We start from the raw sequence: 25,332 nt of genomic DNA, 5'->3' as shown, positions 1-25,332 counted from the left end.
GCAGACAGTGTCTGCTTCTAGGACTGATAACGCTCAAAGTTTGATAATTATCACTGAGGCACCGGCAGGGATGTTATGCAGAAAGGCTCTTGCTGTACTTAGTCTTAGAGAAACCAAGGTCACTGCTAAATTCCTCACTGCTTACGAGTGAAGAGCCGAAGGGGGGTCGCACCTGCAGGGAGGAGCGGACAGGGCAGGTGACCCAAAATTGACCAACGAAGGTATTCCATCCCATACACGTCATTCTCAGTATAAAGCAGGGGGATCACGGGGGTCTCGGGGTTCTGCTTGAGGCTTGGGCTGCTTCTGCTGCTTGAGCCTTCGGCCCTTTCTGCTCCCTTCTTGCCCTTCTGGTATGGCCGGTGTCCAAAGAGGACTCTGTCCGTTTTCCTGCTGCCCCTGATCCTGATCCGTGCATCCCTGAATCCAGCTCTTGACCGTTGCTAGGCCCAGCCTGGGCCTTCCCGGAGCCTGCCCTGCAGTGCTGGGGGTGACGTGGCCGACACCGGGGTAGCTCGATCTTGGTTTTGTATATATTTGTATATATTTGATTATTACAATATTATTATTATACTCTTTTTCATTATTATAGTTTATTAAAACTGTTTTAACTTTCCAACCCGTAAGTCTCTCTCCCTTTTCCCTTTCCCTTTCCCTTCTGAAGGGGGAAGAAGGGTTAACAGAGAGCATCTGCCACAGGTTTAATAGCTGGCCCAGCTTTAAACCGTGACAAGGATCTTAGCACATGTGCTTTATTATATGGCTATATTGTGAATAAGCGATGCGAGTTATCCACCCTAGCCATGGCAAAGATATTCGCTATCTTGAGAAAAAGGACAAATAATTAAACTTAAATTAGAATTAACTACCAACCAAGTCTAAAGAGTTAAGCATCAAGAAGGGAGTTAGGAAGAATAAAAGCTGGTCATAATCAGAGTCGGGAGGAGATTTATTCCCCAACCACAAAATCGACCTCACTAGAAGCTTCTGCAGGAGAACTCCAGGTGTGATAAATTTATGGCCTCCCCTCTTACCCTTGCTATTACTCTTTCCAAAGCAGAGTATTATATTCTTAAGTCCTTGACCTCGGATAAAGCCTGAGATTCCTTTCACTTCCCCTCAGCACATGTCCCCATGTCCATTTGCCAGCTCCACATTCCAGTGTCACACTGCAGACAGGCCTCATAAATTAGCAATGGTATTCTGGTGTGAATGCACCAGAGGAAACTATTCCTGTCAAAATCAGGGGGGAAGTAACCAAGTTCGACTTGTGTCAGATATTTCTAATTAGGAGGTACCATAAACTTCATACTCAGAGTGCAGGACTGATCATGACTGTTCACAATTGTCCAGGCAGCAATGAGACAGTCATTGATACTATCACATAAGATGTAAAAGAATCAGATTCAGAGGAACCTAAGAGACTCTATACCCATGCAAACTATACTTTTCTCTTTCCTCTCCATTCTCCTCCCAAACACTTGCCTTCATTTGAACACATGTGGTCATCCAGTGAACTAGATTCATACACTTTGCTCTGAATTTGGCCTCGTGAAGTGAGTGGAAACGTGTCTAAAGTTGTTCACAGACAGACATGCTGAAATAGTATAGAAGGAGAACTAACAGAGGGGTTAGAAAAGTCTTAAATGAAATAATTCTATTCTGACTTACCCTAGTACCTACGCATGCAAGCTGCACATCTGTAAGGTTCCTAAACCCTGATGAGGGGATGTATCTCCCAATTACATCATCAAGTGAAGCAAGCCTTAAGTGAGCTGTTGTTTCCATGTGCAGAAGTTACACAAGCTTGCTCTCATCTCTATTGTCAAGAGTATGTTATTTTTCTGTTTTTTTCTCACTTGTTCTTAAGTTGTTTCCTACATGTCCAGTCAAGTACTATCCAAAGAGGAGGTAAAAAAAAAAAAAAAAGCTGTGATCCAGAGATACAAGATATAACTGGAATTACGAAGCTAATGTATCATAGAAAAGGGAGATTTAGAAAATATTAATGCCACAAAGGACATTAAATCACCTAGTTTCAGCTCCTGTATATTGCATGATCTTCATTTTCGTTCATTACCCCAGTATTGCATCCAGTAACAGCTCACTCAAGCACATTTTCTGGAAAGGCACCTAATGTTGATTTCAGGACGAAACCTCCCGCTAACTTGTGCTTTTGGATGAGGCCTTGTAGAAATGTGGTTTGCAACCTCCAGCCTAAGGTCTATTTTAATAAATTTGCAAAAGGTAATTCTAGAAATTGAAGCCTATTACCAGAAGACTTAAATCCACAGGAGGTACCATGAAATTTTAGAGACCTACCAATCTAGAACTGCTGCTTTCAGGCTGTGTGATTTGTCAATGGTATTCAAAGACATCCCATCACAGCTGAAAGGTAACACTGAAGTTCACTAGCAAGCCAAGCAATGGAATATTCCATCAAGAGCTGAACATCTAATTAAAAGAAGGATGTTGGCAAACTGAATGGATCCAAAGAAATAGGTAACAAAAGATATTTAAGGGATTGGTTAATAAGAACATGCTAGCAGAATTAAATATGTTTAACATGGTTAAGAGGCACGTAGGAGAAGACATGCTAATATTCTACAGATATTAGATAGGGTTAGTAATTCATTTCCTTCCCTGGCATTTATCTCCTTAAGAAAGATAAATAAGACTAAAGGGATATAAATGGGGGAGGGGGAGGAGATTGAGACAAATATGGATTGAATATGAGGGAGACGAAAAAAAATATCTAACCAGTAGCTGCCATCAGGCAGTGAAACAGTTTCCCTGAAGGCACAGTGAAAGAGGTATGTCCCTGTTGCTGGAAACATCTTACAACTAAACTAGGCCAGCACATGGGAAGGGTACTACAGAAAACCAAAACTATATACATAAAACCAATACTACTACATTTTTGTCTTATGCCACAGTGGAGTATTTGAGCAATAACCTGCCTTCTGTGCATAGGGAAGACAAAGCATTTGATACATTCTGCTTTACACAGATTAATCAGGATTTTATCTGAAATACTCAAAGCAGAAGTACCTTTACAGAAGATCGATTTCTGGTAGAGGATGCTTCAAATCTAAACCAAAATGATGTAACATGATCTGACAGCCAGAGCTGAGATTGGATAATTTCTGGCCGTAAGATACTTAAAAAAAAACCCCAAACATGTACTATCATCATGCTTCAAGGAAAAGTTATAAGCTTTTAGGTGGAAGCTTTTGGCTTCATACCAAAATTCCTGGACAAGCCTTGCTTACACTGTGCTATAAGGAAAATAATAATAACATTAATAATAATAATGACTACCTGTAATTATTGCCTTGCATTCCAAAACAAACAAAAAACCCTTCCACATAATACACTGTACTCTTGGGAAGAGTGGAAGGGTAGTTGCCCTTCCTGCAAACACACTCCAGTGTTTCCCCTGCTTCTTTACCAGCTGCTGCTTTCCACCATATTCTCAAGGTCCTCAGTTTCCACCGTAGGAGTTACAATTGATTTTTTTATCACTCTTGCTCATAAATATCCTCCTTTATGTCCCAACACTTTGCATTACTGTCCCGTAAACTGCTTGCAATTTCTCATAGGCTTTGAGACCTCCCATTGACCCAATGTGGTGATTTTCTGATTGTAAGTCCTGCTGCTACCATGCTCTGCAATGTGCCTGCTAACTTTCAAACCTGGGAGACAGGATCCTGGTCAGCTCCAAATGTTTGAAGAGAGCAGTGTGATCCAAAACAGGAATAGTTTTTTTCTCAATATACAAGAGGAGTAACAAAAATCAAGCCAGAAAGCAGAAGCCTCTGATTCAGACTCTTACCTGTGCTACCTCTTCAAAATCATCATGTCTTTTCTGCAGCGCACGTGCTCTGTGTAGAGACTTCCCCACTCCTGTATGTTTACTCAGAAAGGCTTCCCCGTGATTTTCAATCCAGTCCAGTACCTGCCAGGAAAGAAGAACATCCAATTACCTCTCCTGTCTCAGCAGCACACAGAAATTCTCAAGGCGAGGATAAAACAGCTGCAGAGGTATTGCTTTGTGCTTGCTATGGCTAAACACATGCAGATCTGTCAAAGTCCATTCCAGCTGGATAGAAGATAAATGTTTATAGATGTTACTGGTAAATTAGCATTATTGGATTTTTACTACTCAATTTATTTTGAAGTGCAGCTTAGTTATTTGAGCCTCGCAGATATTAAATATTTACTTTCACATAAATGAATTTTGGGGAAGAAATCAGAAACCTGGAATCTTTTACAACAAGAACCCTCCTCTTAAGAGCTCCTTGTGTAAACTGAAAAACAGCAGACGTCAATAGGAAGCATCTTAAATCAGTCCAAAAGCATGATATAGGAATCAATTAAAATTTATTTTGATGTGGGGAGAAAGCATTCTCAGAGTAAGTAGAATAAAAAGGCTAAGAATCCTTCACGGCAGGCCATGGTATGCACCTTCCAAGTCTTTCAGGTTTTCAGTTCCAAATTTAACCGGATACTTATGCAAAAGTGGCAAATCTGATATTCTGGGAGTTAAAGAGGATTTTCTTTGAAAAACAGATCAACTGTATGAGCACCATCCATTTGGAGCTCCTTCTCACAATAACACTGGCACTAAAATTTAGATCAAATCTGCTCAGGGTCTACTACACATTGGAAAAAAAAATTGAACTTGACAATATGAGACTGGGAAACTTCAGGATGTGATCTCCACTCTTTCTACATCTCTTTCCCAATACACAGAGGCTAAGAGAATAAATAGTACTAGATCAGTACCGGTATTTGTGTAAGTAGCTGGGACTTCTTTCAGCAAGGAGCCCTGCACTCACAGCGAGCTGTTAATCCTCACTGCTACTGATGCTAATCGACTAGCAAAGAGTAGCTGATATTTCTGTCACGCTCGAGGGAGAAGACACCACAAGCATCCCCAGGATAGTGATACTACCACAGAGTGCTGGACCTGCAAATGGCCTCAGAGCTGCATCCTTTCTTTGTGCAGTGCTGGGGTGCGAGCAGTAAGCACGGCCCCAGTGATGCCGGGCAGGGGCTGCCGGACGCCTTGCAACTCGGGGCAGCTTGGCCTGAGAAGTGCTCTGGTACCAGGGCACAGAACCGAGGAGGGAGGGAGCTGCTGTGCAAAGAGCCACTTGTCTTGTGTGGGGCCGATAAAAGAGCAGATATTATTGACTAAGCCTAGAAACCTAAGACTGGAAAAATGGAGAATGTGATAATTTTTTTATTTCAGGCAAGTAAAGCTATTTCATGGCTTGGTTGTACAGAATCTAAACCACCTGGGCTTTGAGTCTTTTCTGTACTGTAGATCCCAAGCATATTTTTATAAGAAGTTCGAAGTACAAACAAAGCTTTACACACATATACTTTTTTCCCAACCCTATTTCTTTGCTGGAAAAAGCATTTTTTTAATTAATATTTTGTGCTTACAAGGTATTTTTCATCCACAGAGAACAAATCATTTCACACAATGGGGTATCAAAGCACTTTATGTCCTGCAGGGACAACACATATTTGGCATAAGTGATGTCACAGGGATGAGGAAGCAGGACCAGGTGTGTTGGCAGTTCAGTCACCACTTCGTACTCCCCTTTCTCTGATCAGTTCGTTTCCCATTTGCTCCAGGTAGAGAATCCCAAATACATTCCTTCAAACTGTCTGAGAGCCGTGTGCCAGTTGGTCTGCTAAGAGCTTTTCTGAAATATATTCTTGACCAGGAATCTGTATATAACTTGTAATAACATTAATTATTGGAGGGTAGCCTTCTAGAATTTGTGTCATTAACAGTCTGTAAATAATTCCATTAACAACCTCTTTCCTCTTGTCAGGAGTTTTCAACTTATCTATTAAAAATGGAACCAGATCAAAACTCAATTTTGAAAAAATCTCATCTAATGAGGCCTCATTTTTAAAACATTTTTTAAATGGCAAATGGCTTTAATTCAAACATTTCATATGAAGTTAGTATGCAGTATGTGCTTTCTATTTATTAATATTTCATAGCCACTCACTGTAATTCTACAGCAAATTATTCTAGTAACTTTTTCATGCTTATAGCATTAAAGTAGTAATCACATAACGATAAAATTTTTATCCCAACCAATGTTATATTGGGCTGCTTTAATCACTGTTAGACGACTATTGACAGAGATTGCCACTTTTATTTTATAAATGGATCTTTTGTTACATGCTTCAATTCAAAACAAGAAATACAACATATGATGCCCACTTTAGACAAAGAGGAAAACAAAGGCAATTAACCTAGGCCAGAATACTGGTCAAAACATGGATATTTTACTCTCAACACAAAACAACCACCAACCAACCAAAGTGCTAGGACGTTAATCCATAGGGAATAAACCTTTGTTCCAGGACTCATCCAGGAGCTGGCAACTTCTGCAGCAAAGTCTCATGTTACATTTGGGCAGTTATTCCATACTGCCCGACACAGAAGGGCATCATCTGGGGATTCACCAAATCCTTCCTGTAACATGAAATCTTCCCTTTGAAGTCATATATGCAGGTATTGATTAGGTTTCCAAATCCTTTAGTTTATAAGATTAGACATAAAATCCTCCTTGAGAAGACAAAATTGTATATCCACTTAATAAATCAACACTACGTGAGCAAACAAGATTTAAAAAAAAGAAATAAAATCTATAAACCATCCACTAATGACACTGGCTGTAACACCCTATTTGACTACTTCTTTCCTATGCCATTTCCCTGCTTCAAGTGCCATGGCTCAAATTTCATAGACCCTATCTGCTCTTTAAAAATTTCTGGTTCAAATTTTTCCATAAACTCTACTTCTGCCATGATTCCCACAAGAAACAAATCATGACTTTTTAAAGAATAACTTGCTTAACAGTATTTTCTGTGGCTCTGAAACTCATGTTAACATATTTGAGCGCTCCAGTCTTCAATGCATTTGCTTTCACAACCATTCTGTTAAATACATAAATGCTATAATTTCATTTTGCATAGAAGAGGGGAGGAAAAAAATATATAAAGAGACTAAGTGAATTGCTGAGGTGTCCCAGGAAGTCGGCGGAGGACAGGATGTTAGCATGATGCTCTGACAGCCCTATCAAAAGAATCCTTGGCATTTATATGAGCAGCTAATATGTTTTTCCTTATATAAAGCATTTGCCATCTAATAAGCTCACAATAATTTGCAAACATGGAGAAATATCACATCTTTGTTTCCATCATACAAGGCACAAAATTTTACACTAAATGAGGATAACTGAGTGAGTAAAGCAACAGCAAGAATAAATCTGGATGGAGACACAAAGCACTTACTCTCCAGTGAAAACAATGAGAAATGTTAAGCAATGAGTCTGTGGCAAATGCAGGAACAACTCTGAAAGGTCACAGTTAAACCTGAAATCACCAGCACTTGTAAACAACTACCTGTCAGTGTGTTTGGAGACATTCTCCCTTACCCCGAAAAAAGGAAATGTCTTTACAACTAGCATAACTGTGTAATAATTCAAGATAAACATTTAACATTTTAATTGAGGGCATGGACCGTATCACTTACTGAACTGCTGAAAATTAACGTCCTGAGATACAGTTAGCCATTGAAGTTACAGTGACTTAGTTCAAATAATTTAGTTACTCCTTAAAAACAGAAACAGCTTGAAGATGCTATTTAAACTGCCATTAAGACTGTTTTCCAAATTACATCTTCAAATCTCCTAATTGTCCTTTATTGCCAAGCTATTTTTTCTTAAAACAGCTAGAAAAAGGCTGTAAGTCATGAATTCTTTGGAATGAAAATACTGTGCTACAGACAGATCCATCATCAGAGGTGTTCCTTGAAACATATTTTTAACTCCGGTATATGCCAACTCTCTCTCTAGTATGCATTTACTACTGCACTTCCACTAGTTTGAAAGGTGCTTGGGACAGGGGCCAGGACCTCCCTCCTGCTTTGCAGCTCCTAGCACAGTAAAGCCTGATCCTGCCTGACTGCAATTTAAATACAGGCTAACTGCTGTGTGGACACACTTCCCACATAGGACAGCTTTTCCCAGTCCAGGCTGCTGTCCATTAGATAATACTACATTAATAAAAACGTAGCCAAGTTCAAACTTCAAGGCACATCTCCAAGCATGGGTAAAAAGCTGTCCCTGGAATCGCCTAGGAAACTTTATAACTCACAAACACCTTCTGAAACAACTGGAGGATAATAAAGTTTTGGTATTTTACCTTCACCTGTGGCAAATCCCCATCCCACACCTTACTGACCCAATTGCTATCAGTGAGTTGACTGGGGTAGCTGTTTCTGCTGTTCCTCTGCCCAGTTCCATAAGATGTCCATGGGAGGAAATAAATGAGCTGTTCCATTTACTCTGATGGTGGCTTGCATGGGACTCCAGAAAATGTGAGGCTAGGAGGTGAGAAGGCATCTACCTTTCTTTTCTGGATGGAGCTTCATAATTCTGTGTTTAATTCCCAGCTAGTAAAGGTTTATACAGCACCAGGCTCAAAAGCATGAAATGTTTGCTAGGCGCCTGTTAACAGAAGAACGACATAAACCAAATGCCCAAGAAGCACATCTGATGTCAGCAATACTTACTGGCGGGAATACTGCAGGATACACACATGTTAACGTGTTAATATCTCTTTTTTTATTTCACCTACTTTAAGATCAAAAGTGGTAGGAGTGTTATTTTCTTTCTATAATGATATGCATGTCCTCTCTCCTTATGTCCTCAGGGGCACAATTACCCACCCAACAAAATAAGCAGCAAACCCAGGTCACCAAGAAAATTAAATAAAGGTCCAGTACAATTACAGAAGGCTGCCTGCACTAGCTATTACAGTCATTATATGGCTGGATAACCACAAGATTCAAAATGCTAGCTGGAGGAAGAACAGCCCTTGTTGTCCCTTTTGAATGATCTGTGTAACTGCAAAAATACTACTAGTGGCAATTCAGACAGGTTTCATCTCAGAACAGCATCAGGAAGCAGGTGCTTAGAAGAGAAATGCTTCCAGAGGCCTCTCCACACTCCTTTTTGCTGATGATCGAACTCTTGCCTATGGGAAGTCAGACCTATGGCATACCTAAACTGGCAAAATAAATACTGCCCAGGTGAGGTCAGGGAAAAACATACTTGAGAGTCCATTTGCAGAGAATGGTGACAGTTTGTACGGGACAAGGTAGGAAAACATAGGAAGAAAGAAATGGAAGAATGGTTTTAAAGGAAAAAGGTTGAAGAAGCAATCAGGCTATAATTAAGCAAAGTTCTGGGATGATAATTGCTCTTCCTCTAGGCTAATTTGTATGAAGGGAATATGGCAAGATGATTTCATTAGTACAGTTAAGGTCAATTCTTTTAATAGCTTAAAAACTTAATTTGATTTTTCAATTAAAAAAAAAGCAACAGGCACTGTTTTTAAAGAGCAGACTTTTCAATGTAGCTCTTTGAAAATGAAGCCTCTTCCTGTAGGTATCTATCTTAATCAGTAAATGTGAAAACTAAGAAGCACTTCATAACTTTATCTGACTTGAAATTAAAATCTCCTTGGGAACCAACTCTTTCCTAGCAAGTTCCCATGCTCTGCTCCCATTTTACATGAACACAAAATGTGAAAGGATTAGTAAAGCCATTTCTTTAAGGAACTATATCTGTTGTTGTAGTTGAAAAATTTCTGCATTTTCTCATCTTTTAAATTGTATTTCTTTTAGCAGCAATGAATGAAGATGAAATGAGAATGACTTGGGTAAGAATCATAGTCATTTAGGTTGGAAAGGACCTTTAAGATCAAGTCCAACTGTTAACCTAACACTGCCAAGTCCACCACTAAACCATGTCCCTAAAGCACCACATCTACACGTCTTCTTTTAAATACCTCCAGGGATGGTGACTCCACCACTTCTCTGGGCAGCCTGAACACAAAGGCTTGCTCAAATACACCAGTTACTGAACCCTGCCCTTGTCCTACAGGAAGGAGACGAGAAGTGTAAGCTGGTGACTAAACAAGTAATAATAAGATGCAGCGCTTTGTGCTAGTAGTGACGGGGCACCCTGACTTCGGCATTTGTGAACAATTGCATTGCTCCCGAGCGAGATGACCCATTGAAGTGCCTTGGTCAAGGAAATCATTAATCTTTGTTACTCTAAGACCCACTGTTGTTGCCATCGTGACTCTTAAAAGTAGGTTACTCTGAAAACTGAAAATAAATTACAACATTTTACACTTTAAGCAGCTAAGAGTCAGATCTTGCTCTCAAAATGGTACAAACCTGGCAAAACTCAAAAGGGTTAGATTAACTCTTTGGTAACTCTAGCAGAGTTGTAATAAATTCCAGAGCAATTCCAGTGAAGTACACCCAATTTATTCAGCTTTTTAAATGAGGCCCCATTTCAAATAGGTGCATAAGCATTGCCTAACTTTAAACACATGGACAGAGCCTCCAAAATCTGCTAGGCTTATGTCAGTGAAAGGAAGCCAAACAGTATCAAGTTGCCACTATGTGCACTTTATTGCTTGCTCTTGAGATACTATGGGCTAACTAGAGTTCCGGTGTGATACCAGGAATTCATATGGCACTTCAAAACTTGGGGGTTTATAGTCTCATCACCATTTCCAGTCACAATAATCAAACCTTATATTTAACTTTTCTGTAGCTGCTATTATGAATGCTGAGTAACTCCAAGGCCTTGCATGTATTCCAGAAACTCTGCCTTTGCCAACCATGCTTTCTGTAACCAGGAAGTATAGTTAAAAGGTTCATGTTTCACACCGTGCTTTCACAGGTACTTTACATCCAAAGCTTATTGTAAATGTTTTGTCATACCGCACAGCAACAAATTCCAATCTTTTCTGTTAAAGCCCTTCAAAATTGTACAAGCCTAGTTAGTAGCTTACTGGCTGAACTAGAATTTGTAGATACAAGACAGATAATCTCTTGGCAGAAGAGAAAGAATTAATTTTCTTACAACTGAAGAACTAGAAGCCACACATCATATATGCATTTATGAGCAACACAATTCAAAGTAGGCGTGCTCTCAGGATACTCACAAACCACTCCCTTCTTGGGAGGTAAAAGGAAATGGACTCTAAGCGATAAAGAGTGCACATTTGCCAGGGAGAACACTGAATGTCTGGGTGGAGGCAGTAGCCAGTGTGGGATTGTCAACTTCTATCCATTGCAATTACAACTGCTCCTGGATAATGTTGTTCTGTGCAGGCTGGCATGGGCAGCCCAATCCCTGACTTGCTAAGATGCCCTCCAGGAGAATTTGGTGGCAGCAACAGCACCAGAGAAGACAGAAAAAACACTGAGAATTAGAAGAAACACAAAACAAAAAATCCCCCCAAACCCACAACAACTCAGGGAGACTTAATAAATCCTAAACCTCTTTAATGAGTAAAATGCACACCAAGTCTGATTTAAATTAAAATATAGTTTCTTTGTTGTATTCCAAATCATTGCTGAAAATAGATGTCTTTTCCCTCCTATCCCTGGCCCTGTCACAGCAGGGTAATGTCAAGTAAAGGTCTAGCTGAGAAAATACACCAAAATACAAAGGAACTTATCCTCTGGCTTTTCCTGCTATTATTAATGGTTTATAATAGAACCCAAAACAAAACTCAGACATTCTCATTTGTGGTTTTTACCTCCTAATAAAAACTGAGCTCCATTTTTCACTTCTTTCTTCATTACAGTTTTAAGTTGGTGGCACAGTAAAGTATTTTAAAAAACCGTTTTTTGAAGAAGGAAATCACACCTCATGTTTAAACCAGAAACATCATCTTTGGCTCCATTACTTTTCATTTCAGAGACATCTATACCTGACTCAAACTCAGATCTTGTTCCCACCAAAATCCACAGCAAAGTTTCAACTGACTTCAGTAAATGTGGATCAAAGACCCCATGTTTGTAAAGTTCATAGGCAAGGGCGAGTTACGCATCCAGCAGAATCTGAGCCTCTGGACACACACCTGAACACCATGTTCTATTTCCCATTTAGCAACTTCTGAACAAATGTAGTTTGCATGACAGCATGTTACAAGCTGCATAGGTTAATGCAGATAAGTGCACTCCTAATGTACAGATACAGCTCTGCTAATGCAGTTCAGTAGCAGTGGAAGGCAACAGCGCCTTTGTCTGTTCACTCTCTTTGGTTAAGCATGTCAAATTATGCAAAAGTTTGAAGAAATAAGCAAAAAGCAACAAGGATTTCATATCAAAAGTAGACTGGATTTCAAGTGATTTGGTTCAATGCCCAGCACTGCAGTTCAGTAAATGACTCAACTTCCCCGCCTCCATTCTCATTTCTAAAATGGCATTAACCACAGTTACAGTTAAAACAAACAAGGCTGACAACGAAAGTGTTTGGTGTGAAAGCTGCCTTTTACTTTAAGTTCTTGCAGCTTCTAGCAATATGTAGCTCCAAATTTGGTTGGGATTCTAGGAACCGTTTCCAATACGGGAACATACTGAAACATCATAAATCGTAAACAACATCATGGCAGCTGTACAAAAGTGAGTAGGCAATCCATCGAAAGGCAGGGCTTTAAAATCAGGTATTAGTTGCTCGAAATTCACTGTGGTATAAATGCCTAATTGCTGAGTATATAGCTATAAATCCTGAAATACTATAGCTTGACCTGTCTGTGTGATGATGACTAATTCATCTTCAGAAAATAATATAGCCAGCCAACCAAGTTCTTCTGTATTTAATTCAGCGCAGACGGTCAGTCGTAAGAATCACTTCTTTCAAATTGGTTAGAGACCTAATCAGTGTATCCCACTATCACCAATCAAGCAATCTGAGGTTTTGTTGGGGTTTTGGGGGTTTTTTTTTGGCTTTTTTTTAAAGAAGAGGTGGAATGGAGTGAACAGAACTACACTCATTAACACAGTCTGAGGACTGGACAAGAAAGATGAATTTTGATACTTCTTCAATCATTTCCCAAGGAAGATCTCTTAAAATGCTACAACAGACAACCTTCCCTGAAGTCAGTCAAAAGTTTATCACCTCCGTTTTGCCTTTCTTTTTCACCACAACTCCTCTGTGTGGTATGTACTCAGCTGGGTCTCTTTCAAAAGCCAGAGAACTAATGCAGCTGCTATTAAGTATGATTTTTTAATCACTCTCTGCTTTTCCCCTCTAATTGTAGTTATTCCAAATACCACCACATAATTGAAGAGGTCTTTTCAAAAAGAAAAAACCATGCAGTCCCTTTTACCCTTGAAGGGAAAAGCAACCTTACAGACCTATCAGGATTTTGCTGCACAGTGCAACTAACTTAACAAGAAGAATTAAATGCAGAGCCAATTACAACATTTAAAAAACTTCTTTTGTTCCCTTGTCTACATTCAACCAAAAAAAGAACTCCCCATGAAATCAGACTGTAGGTGGTTTTATAAGCTTTCTGGACATTATGTGAAAGTTTCACCTCTGTGCAATTTCTCATTTTAACAACAAAAATCTAACCTCTGTAGTTAAAAACCCAGTAGTTCGCCAAAAGCAGAACATTCATATTATGTTCTTTCCAGTGGGGACAGCCTTGCAAAGCACAGTTGATACTAGTGAACACATCTGAGTAAACTATGCAACTGCTGAGATGTGTGGGTCCACCAATTTAGAAGAGTGTCAGAAAAGTCCTCGATATGCAAAAATACATACACATAGTTTTCTTCAGACTCCTCAAAGCTTCTAGCACCCACTGATAGCCTACAAGCCCATCTGGAAACAGGGCTGTAGGAGTTTGTCCAGACCAGACAGTCCCTGCAGCAGGCTCCTTGTTCATCAACAGCTTCTGCAGTAGAAATCGCTACAGAATAACAACTCCCCCTGGCTACCCTATTTTTAGCAGCTTGTATTGCAGCAGTATGCAAAAAAAGTTGTGAAAAGGCTCCAGAGTTAAGTGTGTGACTGAGTGAAGACATCCTCAATATCTCCCATGGCAATGGTCTGAGCACCAACAAGACTGTTCCCAACTTTTCCAGCAGAGTCTCAGAAGTTCATGGTGACTTGCTGATTCAGGCCTTAGCTTGCAGTAGCATTGCTCTTCCATTCCCCACCCCCCTCCTAAAGCTTTCATATTACCGTAGACCTGTAACCTGTACAATAGTCACAAATACTCGTCTGCTCCCAGATATGCCGCCCTCCCATGGGCAACATGGCTGCTCACTTCATGCGATGATGAGGTATGCACAGTCTCCCACACAGCTGCTCCACCTTAACTCCTTACCTTTCCACAGGCTTATATGGCGAAAATAACCTCATGTCTCCTTTCTGCAGATGGCTATTATGTACCTTGTACAGTTCTTCACATCTATAAACATATTATAATGGTTTAAAACCGACATGCATTTGGAGAAGAGTGAGAATAGGATGTGTTCTGGCCCTATCCACCTTCAGGCCATGTAAACAAAAGAGCTGATCCCAGCCCTAGTAATTAGGCAGATGCAGGATTTAGTCATGTGTCTCTCTTGGGAACAGCACGTTCAGCTCAGGGCTCTGCCAGATTTGGCTGAGTGTAGGCTGGGCATTTTGAGAGCAGTACTTGCCCATTTCCTCTGAACACTGGCTAGGGTCATGCAGCCCCAACCTGCTGCTTCACCAAATGCTGTCATCTAGGATGCAAGCTCCTCAGAAGAGAGGGGGAATACACATGCCTCTCTTACCCTGAGAAAGAACTTCTTTCAGCTTAACATTGCTTTCCTTTGGTGAAGTTCCCATTCATCAAATGTATCCCACTTATCTTTCTCTTGATTAAATGTTTTACTTGATAAAATTTGGCAACTGCCTCTCTAAAAACATTCCAAGTAAGAGAACAATAGACAGACAAATGAAGAACTCATGTTTCTTCCTTAATGCTTGAATTGTTACTAATGTTCCCAGAATATTGTTTTTAAAGGAAATCAAAAGAAGAAAAAAAATATCTTCACGTTAAAAAAATTGTTGTATTCTTTAAACACTGAACTTCTTTTAGAGCAAGTTTCAAAGCTGCGTGTGGGTGGAGAAGCTATAAATAACCACATTTGTGCATGTGCTTTCTATAAAAGACACAGAAAATGTGCTCTGCATCAGCACAGAAAGATGCTGCTGTGCTCTGCATGAGGCTTCTTGAGACTGGCAGGTAGATTATTTCTTTTGCAGTTATACTGCCAGTGTTGCTGTTTGTGAGTCTTTTCTCCAACTCTCAGGAAACATACCTGGCACTTAGCTGTAGTGTGATGAATTAGCAATACAACAAATCAGAACTGTCAGTCTCTTATCAATGGTAATATTCAGAAATACAGAAATATTTTATTACCTAGGGCATATAGAAGATCTTGGTTGTTGCTGCCCATAGCACTGGTTAGAACAGTGATTTTGTTCCTTCTGAGGCTAACACGCTTTCCCCAGGTCTCCACTTCTTGTCCCATGTTTGTCCTTCCAGATCAGTTTTACAGGTCCCAGCTGCCAGGTCAGTCAGGGCTGGGGCCAGCTCCAGTCTTAGGTCTGGCTCCCCCCCTCTCTGAGCTGTTTGCTTGGACATAATCAGAGTTTTCTGAAAGAATATCCCAGGTCTCTCACAGCTCAAGAGGATGGGGAAGGACATTGTCCCAGGCAGAGCAGGCATTGAAGCAAAGTCAACCTGAAAAGCTCTTGATTTTTTGCTCAAGTAAACCTCCCTTTTATTTTCCACTACAGTTGTTTCCACCATTTTAGCTTGTGCTCTGGAGCTCCCAGGAAGAGAAATACCTGAGCACGCTCCATGTCTGGCCCAGCTTCTTCCTCATGTGCACAGAAGTAGGGCATCTTAAGCATAAACAGACGAAACAATATCCTAATTATTAGAAACCTCTTGTATGCTGAGTTAACTGTGCTCAGACTATGCTGTGACCTTGTGTACTAGGGGCTTTTGAAATTCCTCAAATAATTATTTAGTACCTTGTGTTTTCTCCTACCTCTAGTAACTCTATTTTGCTTCTCTGGCATCAGACCAACAGAAAAACAGCATTTGCAGACCTGATAGTAAGTACAGACACCCGTGGGACCCAGCTGATTTAGGTTTCTGATTGGAAGCTCTGATTTCACAGAATCACAGGATGTTAGGGATTGGAAGGGACCTCGAAAGATCATCTAGTCCAATCCCCCTGATGGAGCAGATTGTAGATTTCTAAGATGTTGACCTCCAAGTTGTTGTTACTAATGACAGCTATCATCACAGCTAATTTTCATGCTTATGAACACAGCATCACAGCGCTGATTTTCATGTCTGTGAGGAAAAGCATTCCGATCCTATAGAGAAATTTGTGCACTTCAAAGTGTGGCCTTTTGTGGCTTGTGATGTATTTCCAAAGCATATGTTTGCTTCATTTTTTTTCTCAGTGGGACTGTCCAAAATGTAAAAGGTCCCCAAGAAATACAGCAAGTACACAGGAGGGAGAAAAGGAGCTATGTGAACTCTTTAGAAAAGTACGTTATCCCCAAGTATGTAAACAGAGCAATTGATTTTAACTCTGCCAGTGACAGATGTGCCTATGGGCTTCAAGAGAGGAAACAAAACAAAACTAATAGAGAGTGGCCCTTTCAGTGCCTTGGTTTCCCTGTCTGTACAATGAAGAAAGAAATCCCCTGATAGATAAATGTCAGACTAAGATAATGATATCATTACTGCTACCATTAAATGTTCAGTGGTAGCCACTAAACACTCAGGGGAAAAAAACAAAATAAACCCCGAACACATTTACTATGTGTTTCTTCAGCTCCAGCTGTAACCAGAGCATAACTGTGTTAGTGTAGGCAGAAGTGTAATAGTTAAAGCTAAGTCGGGTAGGCACCTACCTTGGGAAACACACTTCTCATCTACTCAGTAGGAAAAAAGCACCCTACATGGTTGGCTCCAAATTTCAGTGTTCTGGTTCACTGTCTGCAACTGCTACCACTGTACTAACCTGAGATTGCTCTCCTAATTTAGACATGAATTAAGACAGTACTGTCTACATTTTGATAGTATCAACCCACCTAAACTGTCACTAGTTTAAACAAGATATTTAAAGGCAATTAACACTTAGAAAGGACTGATAAAGCAAGGATGAGCTTTACAACAGAGTAGTCTTTAATGCAAGCACTATGCTCTAGGCCCCGTATAGGCACTCCCCACTGTGTTTGAGTTGGCTGCTTCACCACAGAGAAAACTGCTGATTGACCAGGATATTAAAGTGCTGCTTTAGGTTACTGTTGGGAGCAGATGATCTTATCACCTTGGTTTAACAAGGCTTGTAATCTCAGCACACATCAAAGACAGGTTTAGTAAGAGAACTAATCCCAACTGGGACAAATGGGTCTTGGTGCATAGTCTCATCTCAGTAACAGAAAAACTCACCAGGATGGTACAATGCTGCAGTAGTCTTAAACACCCCTGCCAGTGTCAGAGCCCCTTGGGGCTGCGCATCATGACAACACCTAGGAAAACATAACCTTTCCCCCATGAGGGTCTGACCTCATTTGAGACTAGAGGCAAAATATCAAAGTTCAAACCATGTAGGGAAGGAGAAGTAGGAGAACAAGGATGGAAGAAGTGCCCTGAATGCCAGGAGTGGCTATTCTCCATCAGGGACTTTTCTAGGACCTCTTCTTTGTCTTTTAAATAAATAGCCTGATGTCTCAAACATTTTATCTCCCAGTTTAAGATACTCTATGTGTCAGGCTGCGTGCAGGGAGAAAGGAATGCAGCACAAGGCTGTGTTTGACCTCCTGGCAGGGGTCCTCTGCCACTGGGTCCTGCCCAGGGATTCAAACCTGCTTCACAGCATTTCTCCTGCTGTAGGGCCACTGCAGCATCTCTTCTACTTGCACTGCCTGTCTATCAATCACTGCTCAGGCAAACCAGCTGTGCCTTACACATGGTGTCCCAGGGCAAAGAAGTCACAGCTCAGTACTGCAAATAAGTGGGGAAAAAGGCTAAGCTGCCTTGGTGTGTGAGAAGCTTTGCATGTAGCGTACAGACTCCATGCTGAGGTAGGTACTCAGGATGCAAGACACAGCAGAGCTGAAATAAAAAGCCCAGGATGTTTGCATCCCTGGGTATTCTACCCATAACAGTATGGCTGATTTCTTCTACATGTCATAGCAGAAATGGATCCTGTGAGGGTTTTGAAGGGTGAAAGGCCAATGACCTTACAGATTCACCAAAGGAGGCCATGGATAATAGCAATGTTTGTGGGGAGGTAAACAAATGGATGCTGAGCCATGAGTCCCCTGGCAGACCGGTAGAGATGCAATAATAAACTAGAATATATGTGCAAGCAGGACCAGACTTATGAAAAGCCCTTTCAGCAAGGAACAACCTTGAGCTGTTCAAGAGAGAAGAGGAGCCACCTGAAAGACTCCAGGAGTGAGAGTCATGGGCAGAGTGATGGACAGAAGTGGTTGGGGACTTTCCCTAAGAGCACCTTTTAAATGAAAAGTTCAGTTTCCCCCAGACTGAAGTTTTCTGTGAAAAACTGCTTGCTTTCTTATCTTTTTCTCCTAGCTTGGTGGCTGACAGAATATGGCATTCCCTCATCCTGAACTTCCTTCTCTTCTGGTTTCCTGACACCTCATGCACTTTGAAAACCTGAGGAGGTAAGCAAGCAGAAACAATACCCCAAAATACATTTTGATTGTTTAAAGTTAGTTTTTGCTGGAGTGAGAGGGCATTTTAAAAAAAAAAAGTTTCATTTTGTGGTTCCCTCTCCCCCCGCAACTTTCCTCCTTATTTGGGAAGGGAACTGTCTCAAGGTCAGAATGTTTTGTATGTTGCTGAAGCCAAAAATAAAAGTTATTTTCTCCATCCCTCAACACACATCCCATCCAAAAAAATCTAAAAGGCAGGAGAGAAACAACAAGTAAAGAACTATCAAAACAAAGGGAGGAGAAAGGTAAAAGACCAATGGACAGGCCTGAAATATGTTTGGTTTGCATGTTTTTACACTTGAAGGACATTTTTGTTAAAAGGGAACCATAGCGTAACATAAAAGAAAGTTTATAGCTGTAATAGTATACAGGAGTTTGAGCCAACCACCTCTGTCTAAATGTGCCTGAAGGGTCACCCCAGCCTAGGCAATAGCTTCCAGAACTACAATCCAAAGATTACAACTTTAAAAAAGCAAATAAGCAGAGCTTTGTGTAAGAGTTCCCTATGAGGAATATGAAACAAAAGTAGTTGCTTAAAAGTCTCCTGTGAGCTAAAACACTGTATTTAGTCCTAAATAGTGCACAATCTCTCTTCCAAGGACAGAAATAATACCAGAACTCTTCAGTCAGGTTGGGTAGGTGGGGCAGCTACTGAAAAAAGGCACAGCCAACAGGAGATGCTAACAGAAGAGCGAGCTGCTGCAGAGCTCAGCCATATGGAGCAGAGCTAGTAAAAGCAGTTTGTGACATGGAGTAAGGTACAGCTGCTAGAAGGAGGAGAGCTAGTGGGAATGACTAGCACGGAGAGGAACAGCTATCAGAAACAGGTCATGGTGCCAGATCAGCTCAACCTAAACTGGGCCTTGCTACCCAACAATACATAATAATCTCAAATCATGAATGCAATTCATTACCAGAGGGGGAAAGTAACCAGCTGCTGAGCAGCTGCTCCGTGGGGGAAAACACAGTGAAATTGTTATAGTTGTACTTTAGGAACTAGCTATCATTACCCTCTTTGTTGTCTGGCAAGGTTTTTTCTCACTTTAATGAAACTACCTTTTGTTGGCCATCAGTCAAAAGCAATATGAAAGAGGATTGATCACTCTGAGTGACAGGCAGGATCATGAAAAAGCTGAAAGGCCATGTGAGAAGATAATTGGGAGGAAAGATCAAGGGAAACAAATGGAGTAGAAAAGAGTGACTATTTTGGACTCTTAAATCAATGCCTAAACTAGCATATTTACTTCTTAGCATAACAGACCCTTATTTCATTCGTAGGTAGTCCCAATAAATCCTATAAGACCTTTTCATAACGGGTAAAACCGGAGTAGCAACGACTTTGAGGGTTTAGAGCAGGGATTTGTGAGTCAGACATCCTGACGTGAAAAGTTCTAGTCATGAAGCTTTCAGTGACCTTTGGCAAGTCGCTGAACATCAACCTTTTAGAAAACCCATAATCCTGAGATGAAAGAAGCCACAATAAGCAAGAAGTACTACTGTTATTGTTACTTCTTAAAGTTACAGGGGAGAAAGCCTTCTGGCATTCCAGCCTACGTTTATTCAAATACCTTATTTTTCTTGATGTTCTTGGTGACGATTACTCATTCTAGCAACTGCTTTCAAAAAATATACATATTTCTGGAGAAAACTCTACTTCATTTCTCTTCCTTCCCCACGCAGCCCTACTATTTTTGTAGGCCTAATCAGTAACAGACAAGCCCGAGTCTTTCTCCTCCTTTGCCATGACAATGAAAGCCAACGATTCCTTTCAGAAACAATAAACTACACATCATATTTTCAGGGATGCTGACATGCAAACAATCCTGGGATAGAAATAGACAATGAGTATATGCTATATAAGGAGGACGATTCTGCTTAAGCGTAACAGCAAATTTTAGCAGCTTGCCTAGGACTGACTTCCTTGCAGTTTGCTGCAAAGCACATCCTGGATCAGAAAGGCACTGAGTGGCCTGGCATGATGGCTAGAGGTGCTGCACACCACACAGGATCGGGCTCTTGCATCCTAATACAGCTCACCCAACATTAGGTTATAAACTGAAGGTCTTGTCTGAAGACACTACCTTATCATTATTTCCCCGATAATCAACAGTAAGAGAGGGACGTATCCAGGGTACAACTCAGATCTTATACAGAGTCATTCTCTGAAGATGCCAATGTCTCTCCATTGACTATAAAAGGAGACTATGCATTAGGCTCCTGACTTGGATGATTCAGTTACACTCCTAAAAATAGGCAGGATAAATCCAGACCATGGATAACTGCATCTACCTACAGAAAACTAACTGTATCTTTATATCACCTTCTCCATTTTTTTATACTATGAATTATGTCCTGTTCATCCACTATGAGGTAGATCCAAAATCTCAAAGAGTCGGTAGGATTTCAGAGGGTTTTCAGAAGACCTTCTTAGAGGTTCCTAAGCTCTCAGTAAGAATCCAAACATTTGCAGCTCAGGAAACAGCAAAACAGACCATCTGAAAGGACTAGGTCTTGAAGGACAGACAGTGCTCTAAACAAGAAAAACACCTTTTGGGGCACAAAGGGGTGGGTTTTTTTTTCCAGTTCCTCTTCTCACTTCAATAGGTTCAGAGATCACGCTGGCTGGTTCAGATTTCTTCAGATCCTATTTCCCAAGACAGCTGTGGAGCTCATCAAAGTGTTCTCGCACTGCTTATACATCAATGCTAAGTAAACTTCAGTTGGTAACTGAAGCTGGCCCCTGAAGTTTGATATCCCTAGCACTACTGCTCTGTGTGTAAATTAAAAAGTTATCATTATTATTTTTTAATCAGTGACTCTTTAAAAGCACAAAGAACAATTATCTGCTTGGCTTAATAAATATATAGAGGAAGAAAGACACAAAGGTTGTTTCCAGATAATTTCAAGTTACACTTTAAATCAAATTATGAAGAGGATAGAGTATTGTTAATGAGCAACTCTTAAGGAATTTCCAGAATAAATACCATTAAATGAAAATGTAATAATTTAAAGTGGTAGTTCTTTGTGAAGAGTTGTGGCACAAAAAATACAAGATAAAAATGATCTATATTCAAAGAGCATTGTCAGAAGTTTAGAACAGAGCTCCCCCTCTCTCACATGAGTTTGAAGTATTTAAAGCAATTAACTTCTTAGGCTGATAACCTGAGACATCTCTTAGATGTTTTTATACCATACACTGATCACTGGTTACAGGGTGAAAATGTGACTGCCTGCACAGAAACACTGAGCCTAGCTCTATACCAACAGCCATTGTCTGAACATGCTCAAATATCAAAGTGCCACATATTTGCATTCCTCACTTGGGAAGCTATGCTGTGGCCCTTCGAAGGGCAGATTTCTATGCCAGACTCACTGGTAAAGAGGAAAAATATGTGTTCCTTCTGTCAGCTATGTTCTTTTTCCAAGAACCCTGTCCTGTCTGGTTTGGACAACCCTAAGCACGCTGTTTGTAAATGCTATGTGTCTTTGCAAGCTAAAGGAATTAGAGAAACATCCGTATGAAATCACCAGCCACTGAAGAAATATGTGGGCAATATTCTCCTTCCTAGCATGGCTGCTGTGTGCGGCAAATCCAACACAATCTGGTCATTGAGTAATAGGGTTTGTATAGCTGTGCAGGGTGCTCTTATTCTACTACTCTGCTGCCACCAGAGCTTAGAGATACACATATAGCCAGTAGAAATCATCTGATATTTCTGCATAATCCCATGCACTGTGAGTTCAAATTAAGGAATGACAGTCCTTTTTTAACAGCTCAAAATAAGCAACTAAGTCACTCAGCAACCCTGGTGTTATTTAAATGGCCATGTCATTATTACTTCATTTCATAATATCTGCAGGATACTAATCAGCACAAATATACCACCACTTTACTTTCAAATCAGTGTCAGTGTTACTTGTTAGTCCTCTTCAGAAGATGAGTGGGGCCATAAATCTCTTCATTGCCTAGACTTTCACTCGTTTCGCCTGAAAACATGCCAGTTCCATTGGCAGGAACAAAAGGAATGAAATGAAAATTGCTCTAAAGAAGCAGTTGCCAACATGTTTTATTGCATGGTCTGTGACAAAAAGTGGATGGAAACAAACAAAAAGTCCTTTTACTACCAATATACCATCCTTTATGGCATAAATAACAACGCAGACAAGTACTAAATAAGAGGCTGTTAAGGACATAATGCGGGTTTGGAAACATGTGCACATCTTATTAAGTTAGTCCTTCAGAGCTATGTAGGTAAAAGTTGTATAGTCAGTACAGAAAAAAAGTGGTATGGTCAATCAGAATTGCATGGTGAGATATTTATATCAGATAATAACCAGGTGTGGACACTCTGGCCTCAACAATTGCTGGAAGGATGGGGTTAGGGAAACAGGGGTATTTATCTCTCAGTCATGGATAACAAAAGGTTGTTTTCTCTCCTCTTACATCCCTTTGGGAGAAGGTTGCCAAGTAGTTTCACGAGTATTGACTCCTGAGTTCCCTTTTCATTAATTTTTGGAGACAATACAACCATAGTTAGAATCCCTACTCACTATCAAGTAACAGGTCAACCTTATGGCTGGTAGGGTCATATATACCTTCTAAGCTCAGAGAAAGTATAGCAGTAATATTTTGAAAATGTAAACATATAAGTGACAAACTTTAAGTGCATCTCGTTACTTGATATATTTACCAAAGGGGCTATGAAAATTCTCTAGGATGCTTTGAATTGTAATGTTTTAATTACTGATCTGTCAGTGGTAGCTATTTACAGGCTAAATCTGCTCAGATGGCGCACAGAGCATGTGATGCATTTTTCGTGCTGTGGCTGAAGTCATATGGTAGTAAATATAATCTTGACTTGATTATAATGTTCTTTTTTCTTAGCTATTGTTTACAAATAAATCTCTTGTTTTACCAAACCCAGTGAAGGTATTACTGTAAACAAAGCATAAAAGGATATATATAGTCTGATTTCTTCTGTCTTTAAAATAAACTATGACAAGTTGGAAACCTACAGAATTTTGGAGAACTCTTCATCGCCTTGAACTGATCAAAACAACTGAGTGTATGCATGCATGTGTGGGGGGATGTACAGACCTAATCCTCTAAAATCTTGAGTGAGCGCTAAATGAATCATGAACTGCCTCAAATATCCTAGCATTCTTCTGCAAATGGACTACGTAGATCACATGCAACACATGAAGTGTTCAGTGTTCTCAGATATTGTATGGAGACAGCTAGATGTTGGCAGGACATTTTTCCATACAAGTGATGTCAGGATCATGCCCTGATCTGTTTTCTCGGCCAGTAAAAGCCAGACACATTACAAGTGCTTGGTTATGAAGAGAGACAGCTTTTCCTCTGCAATATTTTGCAGTCTCCCACAACAATGGCAGCTGGTAAATGTAATATCAGTATGGCCACATGGCCTTTGTATCCATCACCAGAGGCAGATAACCACACAAGGAAACCAAAGCTATGTCCATTAATGTATCTGGGCGCGAAGCCAACAGAACGCAGATCCACAAATTTAGAGAAATCCAGATGAACCTGACACTGGTCTAGCATGACCTTTTCAATAACAAAGAGGATTTGAGACATCACTACAGCTGGTGTGGCAACAGTCCTAGCTTTCTTAGCATGTGCCTACCCTCTTGCCAGTAAGCGTTAGGTAGTGTCATCTTGCTGTTTACCAAAGGTCTTCATCTGGCACGAGCGGCCTGTTTCGTTTTGCCATGCAGAGCCACCCCAGATAACACAAGGCTTTGTACATATCCAAGAAACTCCACCAGCACACACAGTACCTCTACATCCACCTATCTTCCAGCCCTTCCTTTACAGACAACCATCATAACCAAAGTGAAGCGAAAAGGAAGCAGCACCAGCAGTGACCCTGAGAGAATCATGTGAATCTGTGCAGAAAAAGGCTGCTCGTGTCAGGCTACATGTTGGTGAGTATGTACGGAAATGATGGAAAGACTGAGAATTTCCCTGAGATGGAATGAAGCCTGCAGAATAAGAGTAGCAGTTCAACTATTCTGCTACAAAAGGGCTTTAAAATACCAAGTTCAAGGCTTGCACAGACCATTTCAATAATGCATCTGATGGGTCTCCATTTTCCTTCTACTTTTAACAGGCATGCTTCAGGCTTTACAGCTTCACTTGAATGAGTTTATGAAGTGAGAGAATTCAGACAAAATTCTTGCCCATATGAAACAAAGGGGATGGGAGAGGCAACGGGGTGAAGAACAGTGTTATAAACTTACTTCAGCTATTTCTAAGGCTGCTTGGTAACATCTGCTCATGGTACAACCCTTATGTGACCCTTGCTGCTTCAGTGTTGCTGTTCAGGATGTAACAGTGGAAAACAGTGGAAATTGGAGACAACCTGAGAACAATTAAAAATCTCAACAGAAATGGAAATGGTGTTAATTTTCTGGTAAACAGTCTGCAAAAGGGGAAGACCCAGAGCTAGGTGGGGCAAAGGAAAAGCTACCAAAAATGGGCTAAAGCATCTGCAGTAATAACAGAATATCAGTATGAATGTCAAAGGGATTTTTTTCCTCCCTTGCAGGACAGAATCTCAGCACCTCCTCCCACAGCTGTGTTCTAAAAGGGTCACACAGTGCAAGCTCTTCCCTGTCTGAAATGGTAGTGAGCTTCCAA

At 40.5% G+C, this 25,332-nt stretch overlaps 1 protein-coding gene across 1 annotated transcript in view; it reads right to left on the bottom strand.

Annotated features, from left to right (window-relative positions):
* The window catches only part of KALRN (kalirin RhoGEF kinase), a 526,387-nt gene that overhangs the window by 240,061 nt on the left and 260,994 nt on the right, over positions 1–25,332 (bottom strand). Inside the window, 1 exon segment of the mRNA XM_068408148.1 lies at positions 3,836–3,958. Within this exon segment, the coding sequence (XP_068264249.1) occupies positions 3,836–3,958 (123 nt within the window).

The sequence above is a fragment of the Nyctibius grandis genome, chromosome 9, assembly GCF_013368605.1.
Source record: "Nyctibius grandis isolate bNycGra1 chromosome 9, bNycGra1.pri, whole genome shotgun sequence".
Lineage (NCBI taxonomy): Eukaryota > Metazoa > Chordata > Aves > Nyctibiiformes > Nyctibiidae > Nyctibius > Nyctibius grandis.
The sequence above is the reverse complement of the archived record's forward strand: the minus strand, read 5'-3'. Positions and strand labels throughout refer to the sequence as shown.